The sequence below is a fragment of the Podarcis erhardii genome (genome assembly GCF_964252035.2).
Source record: "Podarcis erhardii genome assembly, chromosome: 11".
NCBI lineage: Eukaryota > Metazoa > Chordata > Lepidosauria > Squamata > Lacertidae > Podarcis > Podarcis erhardii.
Genome location: NC_138501.1, coordinates 56,270,751 through 56,292,408, shown reverse-complemented (window position 1 = coordinate 56,292,408; position 21,658 = coordinate 56,270,751). Strand labels below are relative to the sequence as shown.

The 21,658-nt window shown below is 57.7% G+C and overlaps 1 protein-coding gene across 3 annotated transcripts in view; it reads right to left on the bottom strand.

The window, feature by feature from the left end:
* The window catches only part of TLN1 (talin 1), a 54,808-nt gene that overhangs the window by 11,228 nt on the left and 21,922 nt on the right, over positions 1–21,658 (bottom strand). For 2 of the 3 annotated variants that reach the window (XM_081881327.1, XM_081881326.1), the window contains exons 5-39: positions 21,384–21,536; positions 21,133–21,275; positions 20,365–20,492; positions 20,009–20,069; positions 19,615–19,719; positions 19,206–19,361; positions 17,491–17,592; positions 17,171–17,247; positions 16,887–17,067; positions 14,823–14,936; positions 14,393–14,710; positions 13,152–13,250; positions 12,960–13,010; positions 12,013–12,180; positions 10,858–11,152; positions 10,544–10,710; positions 9,707–9,835; positions 9,471–9,584; positions 8,684–8,797; positions 8,436–8,570; positions 8,036–8,164; positions 7,830–7,932; positions 7,386–7,594; positions 7,182–7,301; positions 5,854–6,051; positions 5,188–5,327; positions 4,928–5,021; positions 4,700–4,789; positions 4,447–4,569; positions 4,181–4,324; positions 3,587–3,748; positions 2,543–2,683; positions 2,176–2,357; positions 1,897–2,029; positions 289–390 (exon numbers count right to left, since the gene is read on the bottom strand). In XM_081881327.1, the coding sequence (XP_081737453.1) occupies positions 289–390; positions 1,897–2,029; positions 2,176–2,357; positions 2,543–2,683; positions 3,587–3,748; positions 4,181–4,324; positions 4,447–4,569; positions 4,700–4,789; positions 4,928–5,021; positions 5,188–5,327; positions 5,854–6,051; positions 7,182–7,301; positions 7,386–7,594; positions 7,830–7,932; positions 8,036–8,164; positions 8,436–8,570; positions 8,684–8,797; positions 9,471–9,584; positions 9,707–9,835; positions 10,544–10,710; positions 10,858–11,152; positions 12,013–12,180; positions 12,960–13,010; positions 13,152–13,250; positions 14,393–14,710; positions 14,823–14,936; positions 16,887–17,067; positions 17,171–17,247; positions 17,491–17,592; positions 19,206–19,361; positions 19,615–19,719; positions 20,009–20,069; positions 20,365–20,492; positions 21,133–21,275; positions 21,384–21,536 (4,880 nt within the window). The remainder of the gene's footprint in view (positions 1–288; positions 391–1,896; positions 2,030–2,175; positions 2,358–2,542; positions 2,684–3,586; positions 3,749–4,180; positions 4,325–4,446; positions 4,570–4,699; positions 4,790–4,927; positions 5,022–5,187; positions 5,328–5,853; positions 6,052–7,181; positions 7,302–7,385; positions 7,595–7,829; positions 7,933–8,035; positions 8,165–8,435; positions 8,571–8,683; positions 8,798–9,470; positions 9,585–9,706; positions 9,836–10,543; positions 10,711–10,857; positions 11,153–12,012; positions 12,181–12,959; positions 13,011–13,151; positions 13,251–14,392; positions 14,711–14,822; positions 14,937–16,886; positions 17,068–17,170; positions 17,248–17,490; positions 17,593–19,205; positions 19,362–19,614; positions 19,720–20,008; positions 20,070–20,364; positions 20,493–21,132; positions 21,276–21,383; positions 21,537–21,658) is intronic. The other variant, XM_081881328.1, reaches the window with a different exon arrangement.

The window sequence follows — 21,658 nt, the reverse complement described above, 5'->3', positions numbered from 1 at the left end:
CACCCGAGGTCCAAAGCCTCCCCTTGCTTGCTGGTATTCTTCCCCACTCCAGATATGCCATCATCCCTCGCAGGAAGAGCCCAAGCCAGGCCACTGGCCCCTCTGGCGCAGGGCTTCCTGCACAGGCTGGCAGCAGTGGCTCTGCAGGGATTCAGGCAGGTGGGCTGCCACTGGGGATGGAAGCAAGAACCTTCTGCCTGCCCAGCAGCTGCTCTGGCCCTTCCCCACCAGCAACTCGCGTTAGGCAGCCCTTGGCTCTGCCCCCCCACCAGCCCCCCACCCTCTTACCTTGTGCCCCAGCTGAGAGGCCTCAGCTCGCGCTGCCCCAGCCACCGGCTCAATCAGGTTGCTGATCTCCTGGACGGCCGTGAGCATCTGGTTGTGCAAGGCCTGCGAGGGAGAAGGGAGGGAGGGAGGGAGAGTTCCTGGCAGGCCCATCTGGGGGAAAGGGCACAAAGCCCGCCCACCTGCTGCCGTGAGCGGGGAAGACCCAGCTGCTCAGAGTCAGAGCCCCACAGGTTCCCCCCTCCCCACAAACACTAGAGTCCAGCAACCCCTGCGGCACAGGCCGGCTGCTCTTGACTGGGAAAGTGTCGCAGGCACGGCTGTGGGCCCGTTCTTCACCAGTAAAAATGACTGGTCCCCTGCCCACCACTGGATTGGGGTTGAATCCTGACAAGATGGTGTTGGGATCTAGTTCCATTCCACCTTAAAAGGGACTGTTGTGTATCACATGCCCGTTTACTTCCAGCACAGTCTGCTGGGAGATTCCCTTGTGTGTTGCTTTTGCTATACTGCTGTTTTGCTGGACGCAAAAGCAATCAGACATGTTTTCTTTTGTTCCTGAGCTATGCTGAATAAAATGCTGTTCATTTTGCTTGCACATCTCTCTGTCCGCCTCTTCTACTGTGAGGTGATTTACACACTCTGCTGACAGAGTGTGAACAGGTCTCTAAACGTATCTGAGGCTCGTGTCGCTGACTGACTGATGCTGTTCCATGGGAGATGGGTGATCGTCCAGAGCCAGCTGGGGGCCTGCCTGATGCCCCCGTCTCCCCAGCAGTATCCCAACAGACAGAAGTACTGTTTTTGGGGGACAGGAAGCAGGCAGGTGTGGAGGATTCCCTGGTCCTGAATGGGGCAACTGTGCCCCTAAAGGACCAGGTGTGCAGCCTGGGAGTCATTCTGGACTCACAGCTGTCCATGGAGGCACAGGTCAATTCTGTGTCCAGGGCAGCTGTTTACCAGCTCCACCTGGTACGCAGGCTGAGGTCCTACCTGCCCGCGAACTGTCTCTCCAGAGTGGTTCATGCTCTGGTTATCTCCCACTTGGACTACTGCAGTGCGCTGTATGTGGGGCTACCTTTGAAGGTGACCAGGAAACTACAACTAATCCAGAATACGGCAGCTAGACTGGTGACTGGGAGCTGCCACCAAGACCATATAACACCGGTCCTGAAAGACCTACACTGGCTTCCAGTACGTTTCCAAGCACAATTCAAAGTGTCGGTGCTGACTTTTAAAGCCCTAAGGCCCAGTATACCGGAAGGAACATCTCCACCCCCATCGTTCGGCCTGGACACTGAAGTCCAGCTCCGAGGGCACTTCTGGCAGCTCCCTCCCTGCGAGAAGCAAGATTACAGGGAACCAGGCAGAGGGCCTTCTCGGTAGTGGTGCCCGCCCTGTGGAACACCCTCCCATCATCTGAAGGCAGCCCTGTTTAGGAAAGTTTTTAATGACTGGTATTTTAATGTATTTTGCTGGAAGCCGCCCAGAGTGGCTGGGGAAACCCAGCCAGATGGGTGGGGTATAAATAATAAATAAATAAATAAATAAATAAATAAATAAATAAATAAATAAATAAATATTATCCTTATTACTCGCTTGCTCACTCACCTCCTGAGAGATGCCCTCGCGAGGCGCCAACTGCTGGCTGATGGCAGCCAAGGATGCCTGGTCCACGTCCCGAATACACTTGGTCAGCAGCTCAATGGCCTCGTCGCACTCCCGCTGGCCAGGAGCCTTGTCTCTGCCGGGAGGAAGGGAGACCATCAGCGTGGCTGCACCCACCAAACACCCAGAGCGGCCAACGCCCTCCCACTGGCACTGCCCTGGCAGCGCGGGAAGGCATGGCAGGCACCCAGCACACCCCCACCCGGCAGCTGTGGTTCTCACCTCATGTTGGTGATGAGCTTCTTGATGGAGTCGGAGACGGTCCGCGAGTGTCCGGCCAGCACTGACCACTTGGGCGGGTCCTTTGGATTGACGGCCAGAGAGCGAGCTGTCTGGATGAGGCCGGCAGAACTTTCCAGCATGGTCTTGGCAGAGGAGATGATGGGCTCCATGGCTCTGCGCCCCTGCGGGGGGAGGGGGAGCGCCAGGTGGTCAAGGGGAGGCTGGTGAGCAAGTGGGGGCACAGCTGGGGCTCTGAGAAGCCCCCCACCAAGTCTAACTCCCTGCTCCCCCCAAAAGGATGCTGCCCTCGGCAGCAGAGGAAATATCTCCCCACCAGGCCCTGACTGGGTCCTGGCCCCCGACTTACCTCTGGGCTGATCTGAGCAGGAACGGTGGCAAACTCTGGGTTGGAGGCAAAGGCGGTCAGGTTGTCCACGGCCTCAATGAGGGGGGAAGTGGCCTCACGGCAGCGCTCCCGGTTCTCTGGGGTGAAGGCCCCGTCCAGAGCCTGCGGGGAAGGACAGAGGGACGGGCAGCACTGGCCTTTGGCTTCCTCCCCACGGATTAAGCCCACGGCCAAAGAGGACGTGGGGCTGCCAAGGTGGACTCCCCACTCCAGCAGCTCCTCCAGGGACAGGATCCCCTGAGCTCCCCATGAGCAAGGCCAGGCAGTTTGGTCTAGGCTGCCGGGGGGGGGGACCAGTTCCCTTGTAGAAAGCAGGCCCTTTGGGTCGAATCCTTCAGCTCTAGCCCGCGCCGCTTCTCCCCTGAATCTGTCTTTTGTCAGATGCCAAATACTTCTGGGATTGCTCAGCCAGCAGCTCTGTTCCTGGCAGGCGAATCTACTGGCGCAGCAACAGAAAGGAGTCTCCTTTGACGTCCAGCGGCTGCACCAGCAAATTCTCCAGCCTGGCTTTTCTCTTTCATTTTTGTGTTCATGAAGGCAATGATCTAATCTCTAATCACTAGTCCTCATGCAAAGGACAAAGGGCCACTTTCCACTCTGTATCACAGACCCCAGAGCTCCAGCCCCTGGCTCAAGACTGGTTCCCCACGCTTCACGGGCTGAACCCCAGAGACTGGAGCAGGGAGCCCTTGCTCTGCGTGGGGAAATGGGGGGAGCTTTCCCTTGGGAGCTGGTGGTGGCAGAGCAAGGCCGGGGGGGGGGGCTGCCTCACCAATGCTTGTCCTTGACCAGAGAAAAAGAGTTGGGGGGGGGAGAAAAAGAGCTTGAGAAAGAGAAAGAGATGGGGTGGGGGAGAGAGAACACAAAAGAAAGAGGGAGAAAAGAGAAAAAGGTTTAGAGGGGGATAGAGATAGAGAAAGAGAGAGAGAAAGGAGGGCTTCCCCCCTTCCCAGGCTCATCACAGTGGCATCCCACCCACACACCCTGACACCTGTCAATCAGTACCTTGATGGTCTTGACCAGGTTGGCGGTGCTGTTGGCCACCTCCTTGGCAGACTGGACAAACTGGCGCTTGGCCACTGGGTTGGCGGTGCGAGATGAGGCCAGTCGGCAGGTGTTGCAGAGGGCAGAGGTGTGCTTGGCCACAATGGTGGCGGCTGAGAGGACCTGTGGGAGGCAGGGGAGGGTCCTCCACGTTAGGCCATGGCAGGTGGACAGTAGCCAGGGAGGTGGGGGGCTTTCAAGTCCTCCTGCCTGGCCCCTGGAGACGGGCATGTGGAGACTTGAGGCCCAGGGCACAGGAAAATCCTTTCTTCCTTCCCCACTTTGGGACCCCGGCTGAAGCCTCGCCACCACGGCAGGTCTCCAATCTGCCAGTCCGAGGTGCCTCCTTGCTTACGGCACCATCAACGTATGCAGCTGGACTTGGGCGTGTTGCTGGGCCCTTGCGGGACTTTCTCCCTGACGAAGGACTAAGCCAGCAACAAGCACAGACAGACAGACACACATACGCCTCATGAGGGGCTCTGGCTGTGCTCCCCCCCCCCCGCCCCATGGCTCTCTTGCACAGCCTGGGTGCTGCGCCACCCGAGGGCTCACCTGGGACTGGGTGCAGGCCGGGTCAATCAGGTTCTGGCAGGCCATCTGGATGGCTTGGTTGGCTCTTGCAAACTGGGTGGGGTCCACCAGGCCTTGCTGTCCCGCCTGGCTGTTGGGGTCCGAGACGCCAACCAGGTAGGCAGCCTGGGAGCAGAAGGAAGAGAAGCGAGAGGTGGTGGGTGGGTGAGCAATGGAGAAGCAATACGCTCTCCCTGCACCCCAAAAGGAGAGGCCCCCCATTCCCTCATTTCCCGTGGCCTCCCTACCTGGGCAGCTGCTTCCGTGAAGCCGCAGAGGGCCTTGGAGGCGGTGCTGATGGAGTCGCCAAACTCGGGTAGCTTGCTGTTCTTGGCATTTTGGGAGATGCCGGCCATGGCTTCCCCCAGGACCTGCAGAAAGAATGAGGGGAAAGGGTGGGGGCCAGGCCTGGGAGGGGAAGCAGAGCCCCCCAGGGCTGGGGTCACAGAAGGCAGCCACTGCCCGCCCCCCAAAAGAGAGAGTCGCCCCCTGGCTGCTCACCTTGGAGTTCTCCATGACACTGTCCAGGCAGTTGAAGTACGACATGTCGTTGACAGCCTGCGTGGGATTCTCCAGCAGCTCTCGCACCGTCTGGGGAGGGGGAAAGGCAGCTCAGGCTCCCCCACCACCACTGCAGGCCCCTCCTAGAGACTCCCCTCCCTCCCTCCTGGCAGGCTGTGCCCCCCCCCCACAGCAGCCCCCAACCCCCTTTGCTGCGCAGAAGGCTACCTCCAGCTCCCGCAGGGCGTTGTCGCACTCCTTCTGGCCGGGCGCTTGCTGGGTGCACATGGTGATCAGCTGGTTGATGCTGTCTGTCACGGCCCTGCAAGGACAGAGGCAGCCCATGAGCCCCTCCCGTCCCCCGTCCCCCGTCCCCCAGCCAAGGCCGGCCAGCCACTCCGGGAAGGAGCATCCACAGCCCCAAAGACAACACAGAGCACCCCCACTCTCAACTCCCACCCTTGCCCCCTTCAGGAGGGAGCCCCTACCGGGCAGCGGCTGCCAGCTGGTTCTTGAGGTTGGGGGCCGCAGGGTCGGCAGAGAGGGCCTTGGCAGCCAGGAGGAGCTTGCTGGACGACATGGAGATGCTCTTCAGGTTGGAGACCACCTGGGCCTGGGCTTCCCTGGACTGTGGGGAGAAAGGGGGGGAGGCAGAAGGAGGGGTCACTCGGCCATCCGCCCCAGGCCGGGGCCAGGGCCAGGGGGCCTCGCATTCATCCAACAGCCCCACTGCCAGCCAACCAGCTTGGCATTGGCTCGTTCCTTGGGAGGGACGAGGGGACACTCCACTCAGCACCTGCACCTGCTTTCTTTACTACGGTTGAAAAGCCACATAAAGCCAATCTGCTGTTTTGCTAGGGAGCTGTCAGGGCTCCCAGGCCCAATCCAGCCAGGTGCTGAGCCTGAATGCAGGAGCAGAGTGGGACTCCCCGCCTTGCCCTCCGGGCTTTGCCTGGGTCAGTGAAATGGCCATTTTGGCAGAGCTCCGACTGAGCAGCCTGCCCTTCTTCCAGAGCCCATCCCGCCAGGGAAGATGGTCCCCTGGCATTGCCCACCCGAGTCCCTCTCTAACCCCACTGCGTGCGCGCGCACACACACACACGTGCAATTTGCCCCCCTGCGTGCAGCCCTCCCTCCCCAAGGGGGTCTCTTACCGGCGACTGGCCGGCCATCTCCACGCCGGCCTGCAGGAACTCGTTGAAGTCTTGGCCGAACTTGCCGGAGGCCTTGGCCAGGTCCTGGGGGGTCCCGCGAGATGCCTGCACCAGCTCCGTGGCCGACTGGTTGAGGCCAGCAGCTGCCTGGTTCAGGTGACTCTGGGCCTCCTGGAAGTTTTTGCCACTGGGGGGGAACTGGAGGACGGGAGGGAACGAGAGTCAGCTTCAGGCATGGGACTCACAATAGGGCTATGCCCCCTCTCCCTTGGCCAGAATAAATGACAGCAGACCTCTTCCCTCTTCAGATACAAGACCCAAAGGGCTTCACCTGGACCAGGGATAAAAGCAAGAGTCAGGTCCACCTGCCCAGGTATTACTTGGCTGGGATGGATCTGCTGCCCTCTGGGCTGATATTTGTACCGCTCCTTTCATGGACGTGAATTAATTTTTTCTTGTATCCATGGGACAGCAGGACGACCTGGGAAGAAGGGGCCAGATTCTCCTTCGTTGGAGGTTTTACAGCAGAAATCAAATGGTTGCCTGTCAGGGATTCTCTAGCTGTGATTCCTGCACTGCAGGGGGTTGGACTAGATGAGCCCTAGGTGACCCTTCCGACTCTACAATTTGTATCCTGCCCCAGAATGGCTTTTATAACAAGAAGCAGGACAGAAATGCTTTAAGTAACTGAGGGCCCAGGGCATATTTCCCCTGTAGCCCCGCTGTGGCCTAGACCGGCCCAGCTCCTGATGCCCCCAGAGGAAGGGCCTGTCCATCGATGGGGGCCAAAGCCCCACAAAGTCACTTGAATCCCCCCTCAAAAAAACAGGAGCAGGAAACTCTCGGCTGGATCCTGTGGGGCCAAGTGGCCATGCAGAAGGGAAGCTGACCTCCCGGCACTGGTGCCCCTGTGGTTTTTTGGGGGGTGGGACTGGATCTGATGGGGTTTTGCTCTGCAGGATCACTAATGCTGGGGAAACCCAGCCAGATGGGCGGGGTATAAATAATAAATTATGATGATGATGATGCAGAGGCAGTCGATGGGGCAGCCCTAGAAGCCCCGCTGGACTCCAGCCACGAGCGAGACGTTGTGCGACTGTCGGGGTGTGTTGTGCCTGGGCCATTTTAAAAGGGGAGGGATAACTGCAGCCCAGAGGAGGGTGGGCAGACACGCTGCCCTGGGTTGTACAAGGGCCCCCCAGTTTGCTAAACTGGTCCCAGAGCTGAGGGGCCAGGAGACAGGCCTCCTCGAGGGCCCAGACCCCCCCAGAGGGGATGCCCTCTGCTCGCCCGCCCGCCAAGCCAGAGAGAGAAGGGAAGGGGCTCACCGAGTCAGCCAGGAGCCTCTTGCTGGCCTCGCCCACTGTGCGAATGGCGGCATCCACGTCCCGTTGTCCAGGAAGGCAGTTGACGCAGCGGTTGAGAGCCTGAGAGACAGCCTTGGCCACCTGCCGGGAGAGGGCAGAGCGGCTCAGTGGGGAGGGCCACTACCCCACCCCACCCACAGCCCCCACGCCAGGCCGAGGGCTCACCTGCGCCAAGCGCTGCTGGCTCTCGGGGTCTCCCGGCTTGGCCACGGCCTTGCGGGCCTCCTCTATCAGGTTGCCGGCCTTGTCCATGACGTCGCCTGCGCACTCCAGCATGGCGGCCTGGACCTGCGGCTCCTCCGAGTTGGCAGCCACCCCGCGGGCAGCTTGGCTCAGGGAGCGCAGCGCATGGGCCACATCGCGGGCAGCAATCCCTGGGGGAGGAGGCAGGGGGAGAGGGCAGCATCAGCCCAACCCTGGCTGGGGCAGCCTCCCAGGCAAGGACCCTCCCTCCCCAAGAGGGGGTGAGGAGGAAGAGGAGGAGGATGGGGCCAATCCAGACCCAGGAGGAAGAGAGGGACGTATCCTGAACTATGCATAGCAACAGCCAGGGGGAGGAGCAATGGAGGCTGCTGGTGGGGAGGGGGTTTGGGGGGCACAGAAGAGTACCTGTGTAGTTTTCGTTGCCCTGGGCAACCTCTCCCAGCAGCTGGGCGATGGCGGAGCTGACAGCCTTGGTGCTGTTCCCCAGGTCCTGGGCGCTCTTCTCCATCTACAGGACACACAGAGTCAACAGGCCCCTGTGCCCCCACCTCCCCCTGTGCCCGCCATGCTCACCCTACGCCTTCTGGCCCCCCATGCCCCCCTCTGCTCACCGTCTCTCCCGGAAGAGGCTTCAGCTTGCCCTCTCTGGCCGCCGTCTTGGCTTCCTGCAAGTCCCTCTCCAGGCTCTGCACCAAGCTGAGAGCCGAGTCAATCTCCAGGGGGCCGCAGGCCTCTTGTGCCTGCCGTGGAACAGGAGGGTGTCACCCCCAGGGAGTGACACACATCATCCCCAGCCCCCAGTCCCTGCCACCATCCCACACTGAGGGCCTTAGCATAGAAGACTGGCAGAAGATCTGTGGGGAGGGAGGTCCCCTTCACCCCACAGAGAACCAATGGCCACAAGATGCGAGAGGAGGAGGAGGAGGAGGAGGAGGAGGAGGAGGAGAACAAGAAGAAGAAGGGGCCACGGCTGTGAAGAGGGCAGGCGGCTTGATGGCTGCTCCTCCTTACCTTCTGTGCTGCTGTGCGAAGTTCGGCCAAGGCAGCTGCCAGGTTCTTGGCGCACTGGCTGAGCTGCATGGCGGAGGCCTGGTCTGAGATGGTGGGCACCGTGGCCTTGGCTGCAGCCACCATCTTCCCGCCAGGCTGCAGCAGGGGGAGGGAAAGGAGAGTGGTGACCATGAGGAGCCCCCAATCCTGAGCAGCCCCCCACCCTGGGTTGCCCACACAACCGCCCCCTCTGCTGCCCATCCCCTCACCTGCAGGAAGTTCTGGCTGGCAGCAATGAGAGCCAGCTGGGCGCTGGGGCTGTCAGGCTGTGACTGGCTCCCCCGGACACCCTGGACCAGCATGGGGATCTGGTCCGCCACCACCTGGAGGAGGGCGGGAGAAAGAGACTGTTGGGGGGCCTCCATCTGAAGCGAGTCCTGGGTCCTTCTTGCCCCAGAGGTGCCAGGAGAGCGTCGGGGCTCAGGGGGTGAGCCCACCAACACCCAAAGGAAGCACGAGGCGCCCATGGTAGGAAGTACTTGTGGCTGGCGTTTCTGATCAATGTGATAGCAGCCATTCATTAATAATAATAATAATAATAATAATAATAATAATAATAAATTATTGATACCCCACTCACTCTGGGTGCTCCCAACAGAATATTAACCACAACAACAACAATAAAAAAGCAATAAAACATCAAATGCTAAAAACTTCCTTAAATGTGGCTGCCTTTATTTATTTACTTGGCAGCAGCCTCCTCTGTCAAATGAACGAATGTATGACGGCTAACCTAATGTCATGTTATGGTTATTAATATCGCTATCAGTATTTTTATTAAAATAATTGTGTTACGCACTGTGTGTTTTTGTGCTGCAACCTGACCTGTGATCTTTGGATGAAGAGTGGTGTATAAATTTAAATAATAGCAATGGTCCCAACAGCAACAATGAGAGGTTGGGATGGCCTCTCACCCGCACCCCCCAGCCAGACACCCACACTGAAGCGGGGGGGGGGGGGACAAGCCCAGCACTCCCCTCCCTCCCTCCCTCTCACCTTGCAGCTCTGCACCAGCTGCTGGTGGGCAGCCGGGTTCTTGTTGTTGGTGGCTGCATGCTGGGCGGCTGCGATGGTTTGGGTGGCGGCGGCCGCTGCTTGCTTGGCTGCATGCTGGGGAGAGAGAAAGTGGGGGACGGGGTGAGGCCAGGAAGGCCCCTCGCTCTGCCCAGCCAGCCAGGCCATGGCAAGCAATGGGCATGGGCACACGCACACACGCCACTTGCAGCACTAACCTCCAGCCGGTGCACCAGCTTCTTCTTGATGGCGTTCTGGGCGGCTGCGTTGGTGGCCATGCGCAGCCCCTCAGCCGCCTCCCGCAGGCGCTGCTGCTGCTCCTCGCTGTCTGGGTGGGCTGCAGCCCCCTGGTGGGCAGGGAGCAGGAGGGGAGGCTGGTCAGAATGGCTCCCGCCAGGCCACCCACCACCACCTCATGGGGACCAGGAGCAGGGAGTCGGAGCGGGTGAAGAGGCGCCAGTGAGGCTCCCCTCAGGCGCCCAGGTTGGGCACTGGCAAGGGGCACCGGCCGGCTCTAGCCTGGTGCGGCTCCCAGGAAATGTATGTGGCTGGCACCAGAGGGCATGAGGACAGGAGGAGAGGGCATCACCCGGGGGAAGTGGACAACCCCCTCCCTGAAATGGGATGCAGCAAGGAGGGCATCATTGTGGGCACAGACGTGGCACTCAGTTGTTGCTTCCCAAGGAAGGGGGACCAATCCAGGGTTGGGGAGGCTCTCCCTGGCCACAGCGCCTGCCCCCTCCCTCCACTGCCAGAAGCAGGACATGAAGTCGTGGTTCCTGAGTTGCCAGAGGGTGGTCTAGATGATGCTTGGGGCCCCTCCCTCCTCTACAATTCTTTAACCCTGTTGCTGGGAACTCCAAACGGGGAGCGTCACTGCTGCCACCCTCAGGCCCTGCCGCTGGCTAGCCCCCTGGGAAGAGGAGGCAGGGCTGGAGGGGCCTCATCCGGCTGCCAAGGCACATGGGCAGAGGTCCGACAGGTAGGCCTGCGCCCGGCCCCCCCACCTCGCTCCCCTGCCAGGCATCTGCCCAGCCCCTCCACCGACGCCACACCTTGGCTGCCTCCACCATCTTGGCCGTGGCGTCGGCCAGGATCTTGGCTGCACTCAGCAGTTTGCGCGAGTTCTCCAGGTCCGTCTCCCCTTCGGCATCGGCCTTGATGGCATTCACCAGGTCGGAGGTGGCTTGAGCCAGGATGCGGGCCTGACGCACCATTTCCCCTGGGGAGGAGGAGGGAGAGGTGAGGGCCAGCCCCACAGACGGACCCTGAGAGGCCCTCAGCCACCCTTCCCGCCCACGTGGCCAGCCCCCCCCCCCAGCCTCCGTGGATGGGGCCCAAGGGGTCCCTCCCCCCAAGGCCCGCTCACCCGCATCCCCCATGGAGCTGAAGATGTTCTCCGTGACGTTGAGGATGGTGTCGGTGGCCTGGTCGTAGCGGCCGATGGGCTGCCCGCCCGTGGCATGCTGCTTGATGTGCTCCAGCAGGTCGTTGAGGGCCTGCGTCACGGCCGTGGCCGCCACCCCCACCTGCTTCAGCAGCTGCTCGTCACCCGTGGCCGCCTGAGATGCGTCCACGCAGCTCTCCACCGACTTGGCCACCAGCTTGCCAGCTTCCACCAGCTGCTCCTGGCAGACGGGCGAGCTGATGGTGGGCGCCACCACCTGCCAAGGAGGAGGAGGAATGGGCAAGGCACAGGGCGGTCAGAGCAGTGGCCCAGTCTGCCCCAGCCCCACCAGCCCCACTTCCCACAAGACTAAGAAGTCATTTGTCAGAGTTGCCTCTAGGTCCCAGCTCACAGAGGACCAATGCTAGTCAGTAATAACTTATAAAAGTCTTTATTGAAGGTTAGTTTCCATTTCCAAACCGCAGCGTGCAACTCCACGTCTTAGAACCTAGACCGGCGAAGCTCCATCTGAGTCTCCGCCTCCTAGACACCAGTTTAAGACTCTAGCCTTACTCCACCTCTTCCATTGTTCTTTCCTCCTCTGGGTCCTTCTGCCCCCTGGGGTTTCCTCCTTTCTGGACTCTTCTGACGCTGACCCCCCTGAGTCTTGCCCCTCCTTCCGGCGGGCTTTAGGACCTGGCTCCCTATCCGGGCTACCTGCTGTGCCGCTCGCCTGTACATTTGAACTTGGCGCGCGCGCCCAGCCGGTAACTTTCCTCTTGACCGTTTCCCCGCTCTCCGATGGAGGCGTGGTCAATCCTGACTCATCTCCTCTCGCTGGTGGTGAGAACACTGGTCCCGATGCCTGGGACTCCTCCCCCCCACTGCGCTCTGGTGGGGAAGCTGGTCCTGATTTCCAACTGCTGCTCTGGGAGTCCCCGCTGGCCCCTTCCTTCTGGGGTTTCCCCCTTGGCACCCCCCTTGCCCTGGCCATCGGCGCTCCCTTCTGTGAATCTTCCGATTCGCTGCAGAGGCTCATGGAATCACTCTGACCACTGTCACCGCCTACGCTCCCCTCGGATTCCTCCTGAGCAGGGCCAGGGTGCCAGGGGTGGGTGCTCAGGGCCTGCCGCTCACCTTGGTGCAAGCCACCAGCTGGGAGGTGGAGAGGGCGCACTGCGTGGCGGCAGCAATGACCTGCGTCTGCAGCACCGAGTCCTCCGTCTTCTGGGCCACGTTCTTGGCCTTCAGGACCAAGGCGGCAGCGGCACTGGCCACGGCCTTCGCCAGCTGCATCAGCATGTCCTGTCGGGGGGGGGGGGAGGAAGAGGCGGCATTGGCTGGTTGCGCTCATGAAACATTCAGCAGGGAAACCCGAGCCGGGCAAGGAGGGCCCTTCCAGACTCTCCTGGAGCAGGTGAGATCATCCTTCTTCCGCCTCTGCAAGCACAAACCTCACCCCTCCGTGCTCCTGCGGCACTCAGCCCCCCCCCAAGACACCCCCCCCAACCACACCCTCTCTGGCCTCAATCACAGGCGCAGAGAGCACCGCGCACCAAACCCGTCACCAAGAGGAAGCGCCCACAGCCCCCCACCACAAGGACCGGGAGGGGGGGAGAGAAGATGCTCGGATTCCCCTGTTGTCGAAGCTGCCAAGACCCCACATGGGGCGCTGGGGGCAGAAGTAGCCTCAAGGCCCCCTGCCCTGATGCAGACCCAGTGCCGGGAGGCTGGCAGGGTTCCCTGGCATCTGTGGGAGGATCTGTCAGCGCCAGCTGCTCTCCCAACAGAGGCCCCTGCTGACTTTGCTACCATGCCATGTGGCGGAGAGTCCCACAGGCAGCCTCCTGGAGGTCCTGCCAGATCTTGGCCTAGGCGGACCCTCTGGGGGCTTCCTGGCTTGTGGATCAGAGCCATCCCACCAACTGGAGGGGCCAAGGCTCCTGCAACAGGGGGAGCCGAGCATGAGCCAGCGAGAGCAAGTGCCCCAAGCCCCTTGGCCAGCGAGCCCCACTGATTGGCAGCAGCGCAGAGGAGGGCTCTGCCCCAGAGAGCACAGCCCCTGCTGGGCTCAGGCCCTTTACCGTCTTGGGGTCAGGGGCGAACAGGGTCCGAGGGCGCCGGCTCCCCACCATCTGCACACGAATCCACAAGACAAGAGAGGTTACTGGGCCCAAGCGCCACCCCCACTGCCCATCCTGTGCCAGAGGGCAGGCGGCCTGCGCCAGGCTGTCCCCCGCCAGGTGTGCCCCAGAGGACTCCCGCTTGCCACTCACCTGGAAATGGGGGTCGGCATCGCTCTCCCCGATCTGCTGCAGCAGCTCCCCACTCGTCTGCCCCACGGCGCCTGCAGCTTGCAAAAGGTTCTGCCGCGGCTGGAGGAGGAAAGGGCTGGAGGTTAGGGGCGGCCCCTGAAGGCAACCCACAAGACCTAAACCCGAACAGGCAGCCCCTCGTGGTAAAGTCTCATTTGTCCAGCTGGGAATGGCTGTCACAGAAAGTGGGCAGAGTTGGGTGCCTGTCGCATCTCTAGAGGAACGCTGTCCCTCAGAATAGGGGCAGCCACACAGAAGGCTCCGCTCAGAGTTAATGTGGAGGTTTCGGGGGTCCATGGAGGCTCAATGGAAAATCACAGCATCATAAGTTGGAAGGGACCCCGAGGGTCCAACCCCCCTGCAGAGCGCAGGGCTCTCCTGGGTGTAGGAGGGTCAAGGCGGCCTCTCAAGGGGGGGGGGGTCTCCAGCGCATTAACCATGACATGTTGGCTGAGAACCTTTCGGCGCCGCCAGGCTTCTGAAGACATTTGCAAAAAATGTTTTCTGTAGAAGTTAACTGAGCTGCGCTTTTAAATGTTGCTGTGATTTTAATGAGCATATATGGGTCACAAAGAGTCGGACATGACTAAACGACAACAAACCGTATTTTTTCATGTATAAGACGCCCCTGTGTATAAGATGCCCCCCTTTTTTGGGACTCCAAATTGAGAAAATGAAGGGAGATTGCCCAGACTTGATGAGCTTTTTGGGGGGGGGGTTGCCAAAAATTGCTCACCTGCAGGACTGCCACAGCCAATCGCACACACATCGATGAAGCCATCAATCATATGCACGCTCGCCGAAAGCAAGTGCCAATCGCCCACACAATTGCCCCAGCAGCCAATAGCCAGCGGACCTTGCCGCAACCACCAACCCTCCGCAAAAACGCCGCTGACAATCTACTGCTCGCGGCAGCCACCAATCGCCTGTCCCACCTCTCCACTCTCTGTGTATAAGCCGACCCCAGATTTTAAGCATAATTTTCAAATAAAATAACCTCATCTTATACACGGAAAAATACGGTATGTTTTGAAACCACTTTGATCTTTTTTTTAAAAAAATGAGATTGCGTAATACAAGTATAAAATCACAGGCCTGCGGAGTGGGAGGGGACCCAAAGGGTTGCCTAATCCAGCCCCTGCTGCAAGGCAGGAATTGCACTGAGGAGGAGCTTTTCTCTGGACCCAGGCGGCCAGGCTCACCTCTGCGCTGGAGGGCTGCGCGGTCTTCAGCAGCTCAGAGACGGCCCCCGCCAGGTTCTTGGCCGCCTGCAGGAGCTGCCTGCCATTGCCCCCCTCGTCCTCCATGAGGGCGGCCAGCAGCTTGACCCCCTTGGACATCTCCGTCAGGTTGGAGGAGATGGTGGTGACAGCGCAGCCCACGGCCGTGTAGTCCGTCTCGGCTGGGTCGCCCGCCGTCAGGTTGACCACGGAAGCCGTGCCGGCCGTGATGGCGTCCACCTGGGAGTGGATCTCGTGCTTCGACTCGTCCATCTTGTTCTTGCGCCAGGCTTTGGAGGCCTGGGGGGGGGAGGAAAGGGGGCCGTTATTCCAGGACTCCACATGGGAGGCTCCCCCCCGGAGGGTACGCAGTCGCCCCCAAGGGCCCCTTCCCTTGGCCAGCCCCACTCACCGCGTCCTGCCCCATGGGGGGCAGCGTGTCAAAGTCCTCCAGGTTGGACTGGGCAGCCTGGACCGCCTGCATGCTGGAGAGGATGGTGCCCGTCAAGGCCTGCTGGGCAGAGGTCTGCAAGGAGAAGAAGGAGAAGAGGAAGAAGGGGGCGCAGCCCGGCCCTCTCCTGGAGCCCAAGGGCCCCTGAAAGGAGGGGGGCAAGCAGAGAGCCCTGGGTGGGGAGGGGCACCCGTGGGCTGTGATGTGGGTGGGGCTACATAAGCACCACTCCCAAGGCCCTCAGCTCCTGAAGGTAACAGGCCCCTTTCTATGGCCAGCTGTCCTTTGTCAACAACAAATTGTCGCTGTCATTTATGGACCCAATAGGTATCTCAAGCCATTTGCACATAACAAAATATGTGTGTTATCCAAGTAATTGTTGAATTGAAATACAATTAAAAGGTGTATATTAATAGTGAAATAGAATTAAAAAGAAGTGTATTAATAGTGAAATAATTATTAAGCTCTAACTAAAAATGACTTTTTATTCATAACAAACTTAACAATGCAAACACATTGGCATTTGGCAACAACAAAAGTTCCTTTTGAAACACAATTTACAAAGACTCAAAATCTAGTCTCTAGGAACTTGCTATAATATGAAAAAATAATAGGTGTAAATACTGTATATGATGCAAACTACTAATAATTATAAATATCAGAATGTAGGCCTCCTATATATATAGAAAGGAGCAAACCAGTGATATTTGAGGGAGCAGACTAGCAGGTGGGGCCCATGACTTATGTCATAGGAGCCTACACAACACAAAACACGGTATGTAGGTTTTATTTCATTTGTTTTTTATCTTATATTTTGGAAATGGACGTCCAGTTTTTTCCCCTTTAATTTTTTTTTGGGGGGGGCCCCAAGATAGTGGGGCCTTAAGCTATAGCTTGTTACCTTATACATAAATCTGGCCCTGACCGATCCCCTTATGCAGGGATCAAATGAATTTTGGAATATGAATTTGAGCCAGGAGGAGATTGGAGCTTTTGGGGCCTTTGGATTTGGAAGAATTGTGAAACAAGATTTGGAATACTTCATGGGCCCTAGCTTTAACTATGGAAATCTGGCAGATCTGTCAAGAAGGAATATAAGCGTCGTTGGATTGGAGCTCCCCCGAGATCTGTTTTTTAGCACCAAAGATTATCAAGAAGACCGGCAAAAGGGAAGTGAAGAAGAGTTAAGAGCCTCGGATATAAGATCTCCAGGTTGATGGACGTTGGGAGCTTGATGGAACTGACGGCAGGGGCCGAAACCGGGGAGGGGAGACGGTGGAAGAAAATTGGGAATTTAAAGTGTATATATGGAGATTTAAAAAAAAAATTTTTAATGAGAGATGGAAAAATCGTGGAATGAGTTTTTTATGACCCTAGGGGAAATGTTTTAAGAGATTAAGTTTAAATTTATTAGTTTTAAGGAGAAATAAGATTAAGCAAAGTAAAAATGAATGATTAATTGGTAAAAGAAGAGAATGTTAAATTATAGTATATAAAGATAAATTATTAGGATAAAAACAAAGGTGAAGGATTTGCTGAAATATCTAACTGAATTAGAATACAAAGAGGGGAGGTGTGAGGAGGTCAAGGAAATAAGCTAAAGAAAGAAAGTTATGTAAAGGTTTGATTTGTTTCTTTTCTTTTCTTTTCTTTTTTGACTGTATACATCTTTTTTTCTTTTTTGTCTGTTTTCTTTTTTTTCTCTTTGATGGGACTTGTTTTTATGTATTGTTATGCTTTCTTTTTTGGTCTAATTGGGTGTTTTTTCTGCTGTTATTTCTTTTTTATTATTATTATTATTCATGTAACCTTTAAAATTTCAATAATAATTTATTTTAAAAAAATCTGGCCCTGACCACTCCCCAGCAGCAGCCACGGGTGCAAACAGGCCCAGAGGGAACCCCTGCAAGGCAGCAACTAAAGCATCCCAGACGGACAGCCACTCTGTGCTCTTTGTGCTTCTCGTGCAGAGAAACGGCTTGGTGACCCCCGTGGGAGTGGAGGGGAGAGGGGAGGGCTCCTTACCAGGGGGGGCATGTGCCCGCGGTGCATCTGCCCGCTGGTGATCTGCTGCTGGGCCTGGGGCATGGTGCCCATCTGGAAGTTCTCCGGCCCGCCGGCGCCCAGGCGGATGATGCCCGGCAGGGCCAGGGAGCCCGTCTCAGCCTTGTTGATCTGGTTGAACTGCTGCTGGAGGACGGTGGACCTGCGAGGCAAGCAGAGGGAGGGAGGAGAAAAGACGCACCCCCACTCTGGGCAGCGGCAACCCCCCTCTCTACCCCACAGCCCTCCTCTCCCTCCAGACTTACTTTTTGGGGGAGACAGACTCCTCCAGCATGGTCGATTCCTCGTCCCCCTCCAAGCCAAAGTGGTCTTTGCTCTTTTTCTGTGGGGCAGAGAAGGGGGCAGGCAATGACTCCGCCACCCACAGACAAAGGCGGCCATGGGGCACAGGGCGCAGAAGAGCCTCTCAGCACCGCCAGGGCAAGGCAGCCCACCCTCCTGTTGGGGGTCATCCTTTCCCTCGGCCAGCACCCTGCAGCGCCAGCTTGGCCTTGCCCTCCCGCATGCCCAGGCAGACGCCACGCCTGAGGTGGGCACCCCTCTCCCTGCCTCCCCACAGCCTCACCTTCTTCAGGATGATGTCAATGTAGCCGGCAATGAGCTGGGCAATCTGCTCCCCCTCCGTCGTCTGGACAGAGTAGTAGCCGTCCTGGTAATCCCCAAAGTCCTGCAAGAGGAAAGCAAAAAGGTCTCTCTCCCCCCACTGCCCCCGGCCACTGTAGGGCAGCCACAAGGTGGGGATAACTGTGAAGCCAGGTGATGATGATGATGGTGAGACCCCACCCATCTGACCAGGTTTCCCCAGCCACTCTGGGAGGCTTGCAGCACATCGAAAAGCAGAGTGTGAGCTGCTGGGGGCCTGAAGGGCCCTGCCCTGCTCCTCTCCCCCGGCTGGGGACGGGGCCTGGCTGGCTCCATAAAGGACTGCTGCTGCCACGGCTCCTGGGAAGAGGCCTCCATTCTTGTTTTTGATTTCATTTCGTTTTTAAATTGCTTTTATTTTTTATCCATGTCACTTTAAATTGTGATTGATATTGTTACGGAAATTACGGGGGGGGGCACATCTTTAAAGTTAAATGTTACAAATATTATGCCTGAATGTATCCTTTCAAATTGACAGCTCAGGGAAGTTACCTAGCTTTAACAATCATATAAAATCATCTCCTTTCCCAGTTCCCCCCATTCCATAGCTATTTTCCCCTTGCAAAAGGACTCCAGGAAGTTCCCAGAGGTGACAATTGCTGGGCTCATTGTTAGCCAAAGGAAGCCAAATCTCATCACCTGACTCCCCTCAGGCTCCAGACATGCAAAGGAACTTCTATTGTACTTTGGGTGGTGGGCACTTAAGACATATTTGTCTATGCTTATCTTATACCTGAGTCTTGCCCTGCCATGTCTGCTTAGGCTAATCTTGTACCAAGGACTCCTCTGGACCTGTTTGCCAAGGTTAAACTAGTTTAACCCCTGCCTACCCCTCCCCTTTTGTGACATGTCAGGGATGTAGCAATGATGCTGTACGAACTGTATTCTGGGATATGGTGGGAAAGTTTTAAAAGTCCTTGTCTCCCCATCCTCGGGGTTCAAAATTCCTCTTTGAACCTGATGCGCAATAAACTTTGGTCTACAGCTATTTGCTCCAGTTGGTGGCTGGAATCCTTCCTTTATTCCGCAGGGACCCGCAGGCTCTGCCCGATGAGCTGGGTCACTGAGCAGCCTCATACCTAGATTTTTCCCGTAACAATATTAATGCTGTATTCTGAGTTTTAGATTTTATGATTTATGTGGAAATTGTTTTTCCATTTGGTTTTGTACTTTTTGATGTGTTTTATTTATTGTTTATGACTTTGGTTATGTTGGTAATTACATAAATCTTGTCATGTTGTAAGCCGCCTTGAGCATTGTTTTAACTATGGAAAGGTGGCAAACAAAATGATGATGATGAAACGTAATAAAAACATCAAGCATTAAAAGCCTCCTCCTTGACATCCGAAGGGAGGGTGTCCCACAGGGAGGGCACCACCACCAAGAAGGCCCTGCACAGCTCCATCCTCATTCCAGACATTGTCTATTGCGATGTTCAGCTGGTGGTGCAGCACGATGTTGAAAACCGGCTGTCGCTCAGCCCTCCCGCCTGCCCGCCTGCCCTCTGCTTGCAGGACGCAGCCCCAGGCAGCCCAATTCTGCCGCTGCGCTTCTTCCAAAGGACACCCGGGGAGGGGGCAAAGAGAGTTGGAGATGGTGGGGGGAGGAAGAGGAAGAGGAAGGAGGAGGAAGGCCTACCAGCGTGAAGCTCTTGGGGGAGGCGGCCCAGCGCTTGATGTTGGTGAGGTTCCACTCCTGGATGACCTCCTTGGTCTTCTCGTCCACCCTCATGACACATTCCTTGGTGATGCCCAGCAGGCGGGGGACCAGCTTGTTCTTGCCCTTCATCTTCTCCTGCAGGGGGGACACGTGGGTCAGGCCCAAGGGGAGCCCTCAGCTCCCCCTGCACCAAGGGGGCACCAGCCACCCCAGAGCCACCATGCCCACCTCAAAGGGCGAACATGCAGGGGAGGCTCCCCCCCCCCCCGCCAGGCATAGAAGTGCCAAGGGTGCAACAGCCCCACCTCAGATGGAGGCAGGGGGCTCCCCGAGCCCCCTGCCCCCTGCCCCCCGATAGGGCAGAAAGATGGGGCAGGGCCCCTCTCACCTTGACCAGGAAGAAGGAGACCCCGTAGGTCTTGAGGGATCGGGCCAGCTTCACGTAGCGGACCTTCGCCTCAATCTCACTCATGTTGCCGCAGTTCTTGTGGGCCTGAGGGCAGAGCAGAGCAGAGCAGAGGGGGGGGTCACCCTTCTGCTCCTCCCAGCCCCAGGGAAAGGGGCCCCCTCTCCCGCCAGAGCCGCCCCACACAGCAGTGGCATCCCAAGCCCCCACAGCGGGTCCTCCTGTCAAAACAGATATTTTGCCAGGCACAAGGTGTGCCCCACCCCCAAGCCCACTCATGGGTGGAGGGGGAGGAGTGCCCCCTGTGAGCCCCCTTCCCCTGGAGGTCCAAGGGGTCCCTGGTTGCAGCCAGCCCACCCCCCCCACTTCCACTCACCATGAAAATCTTGCGCTCGCCTTTCTGCTTGATGTACTCCTTGGGCAGAAAGTCCTTGAGGCTGGAAAAGGGGAGGAGAGGAGGGGGGCATGAGGGGAGGGAGAGCAAGGAAGAAGCCCAAACCTCTGCTGCCCAACCCAAACTCATCCCTTGGGGGGGGGCAGTCTGCCCAGAGCAAGGAGGCCTTGGCCAAATGAAGGGAAGTGCAGGGAAGAAGCCCTGGCGGACGGCTGTCCAACCTCGACTTGAAAACCCCCAAGGAAGGGGAGGCCACTCGCTTCTGTGCGGCACCCTGTGACCTGGTTTCCCCTGGCACTCCGCTGCGAAGCCCACGCCAAGCGGGCAGGGGCACTCACTCCAAGAATCCCGGCTTGTGCTTCTGCTCGTTGTGGGGGCCAAACTGAACCTGGCACTGGAATCCCGCAAACTCGCAGGCCTTGTCAAAGGAGACGGGGTGGGAGCCGTTCAGGATGTCGTCACGGGCCTGAAGAAGGGGGCGGGGCACAGGGAAATCATTCCAGTTCATTCATATCTCCTTAATGGGCCCCCTTCCCCTTCCCCTTCCCTCTCACCCTCTCCCCAAGGATTTTGGGCTGTGGGGGGGGGGAGGAGAGACCTGCTGCCCACTCCACCAACCCAACCTTCATGGCACCTGCCAGGTGTACCTTGGGGGTTATTTATTTTATTTCACAAACTTTATACACTGCTTGATTGTAAAAAAGAAAAAGAAAAACCCCAGCAAACTCAAAGCAGTTAATAAAAAGAGAAAACATTAAAATTGAGTTCAAAGCGTACAGAAAGTAAAAATACTAAAATAGGTTAGAACTTACTTCTACTTTCAAAGCATGGGGGGGGGCGGTGTCTAAACAAGAATGTTTTTAGCAAGTGCCAAAACGTGCAAAGCAAAGGCACCTGCTTGATATCAAGAGGCAGGGAGTTCCAGAGGGCAGGTGCTGCCACACTAAACGATCGAATGCTTACAAATGCAGAAAGTGGGGCTTATGTGGCATCTATGGCGGGGCCCATCCCCCTGAGCAGCCGTATATGGGGTGAGGGGGTTTCATAGGTAAACTGGGGTTAGGATAATGCCCGAGACTTGCAGGATTGTGTGATGGGAACAGTACCTGCACATAGAGCAGGTTGAGTTGCACAGGATCCCGCGAATCCACGTTTTGGTCCGAGTAGAAGAACTTCCGTCGCAGGAGGAGGGTCTCGCTGTCATCGATGCCCTGCTCTCGGAGGGTGCGCCCGTGGTCCAGCCAGTTCACTGTGGGGGCGCAGAGAAAATTGGGAGGGGAGGTAGGGGGAAGGAGAGAGACCCCCCACTCTTTGCTCCTGGGCCCTTGTGGGTCGTCCCCCCACCCCACTGACTTACACTCATCGTCCGTGTGGAGTTTCTGCTTGAGCTTCTCCATCTTCTTCTCATCCCGCAGGAGCGTCTTGTCCTTCTTGAGGGTCCCCGTCTGATCCTCCTTCTTCTCCTCCACAATTTCCCGCACCAGGGAGTACTCGTCGTAGTTCGTGATGCCTGCCGGGTCAAGAGGGTGGGGTGGGGAGAGAGAGAGAGGTCAGCCCTGCCAGACCGGGAGACATCCCCAGAGAAGGGCCTCCCTCCTGACTTCTGCAGAGTGAGACAACATGTCTCTGTGT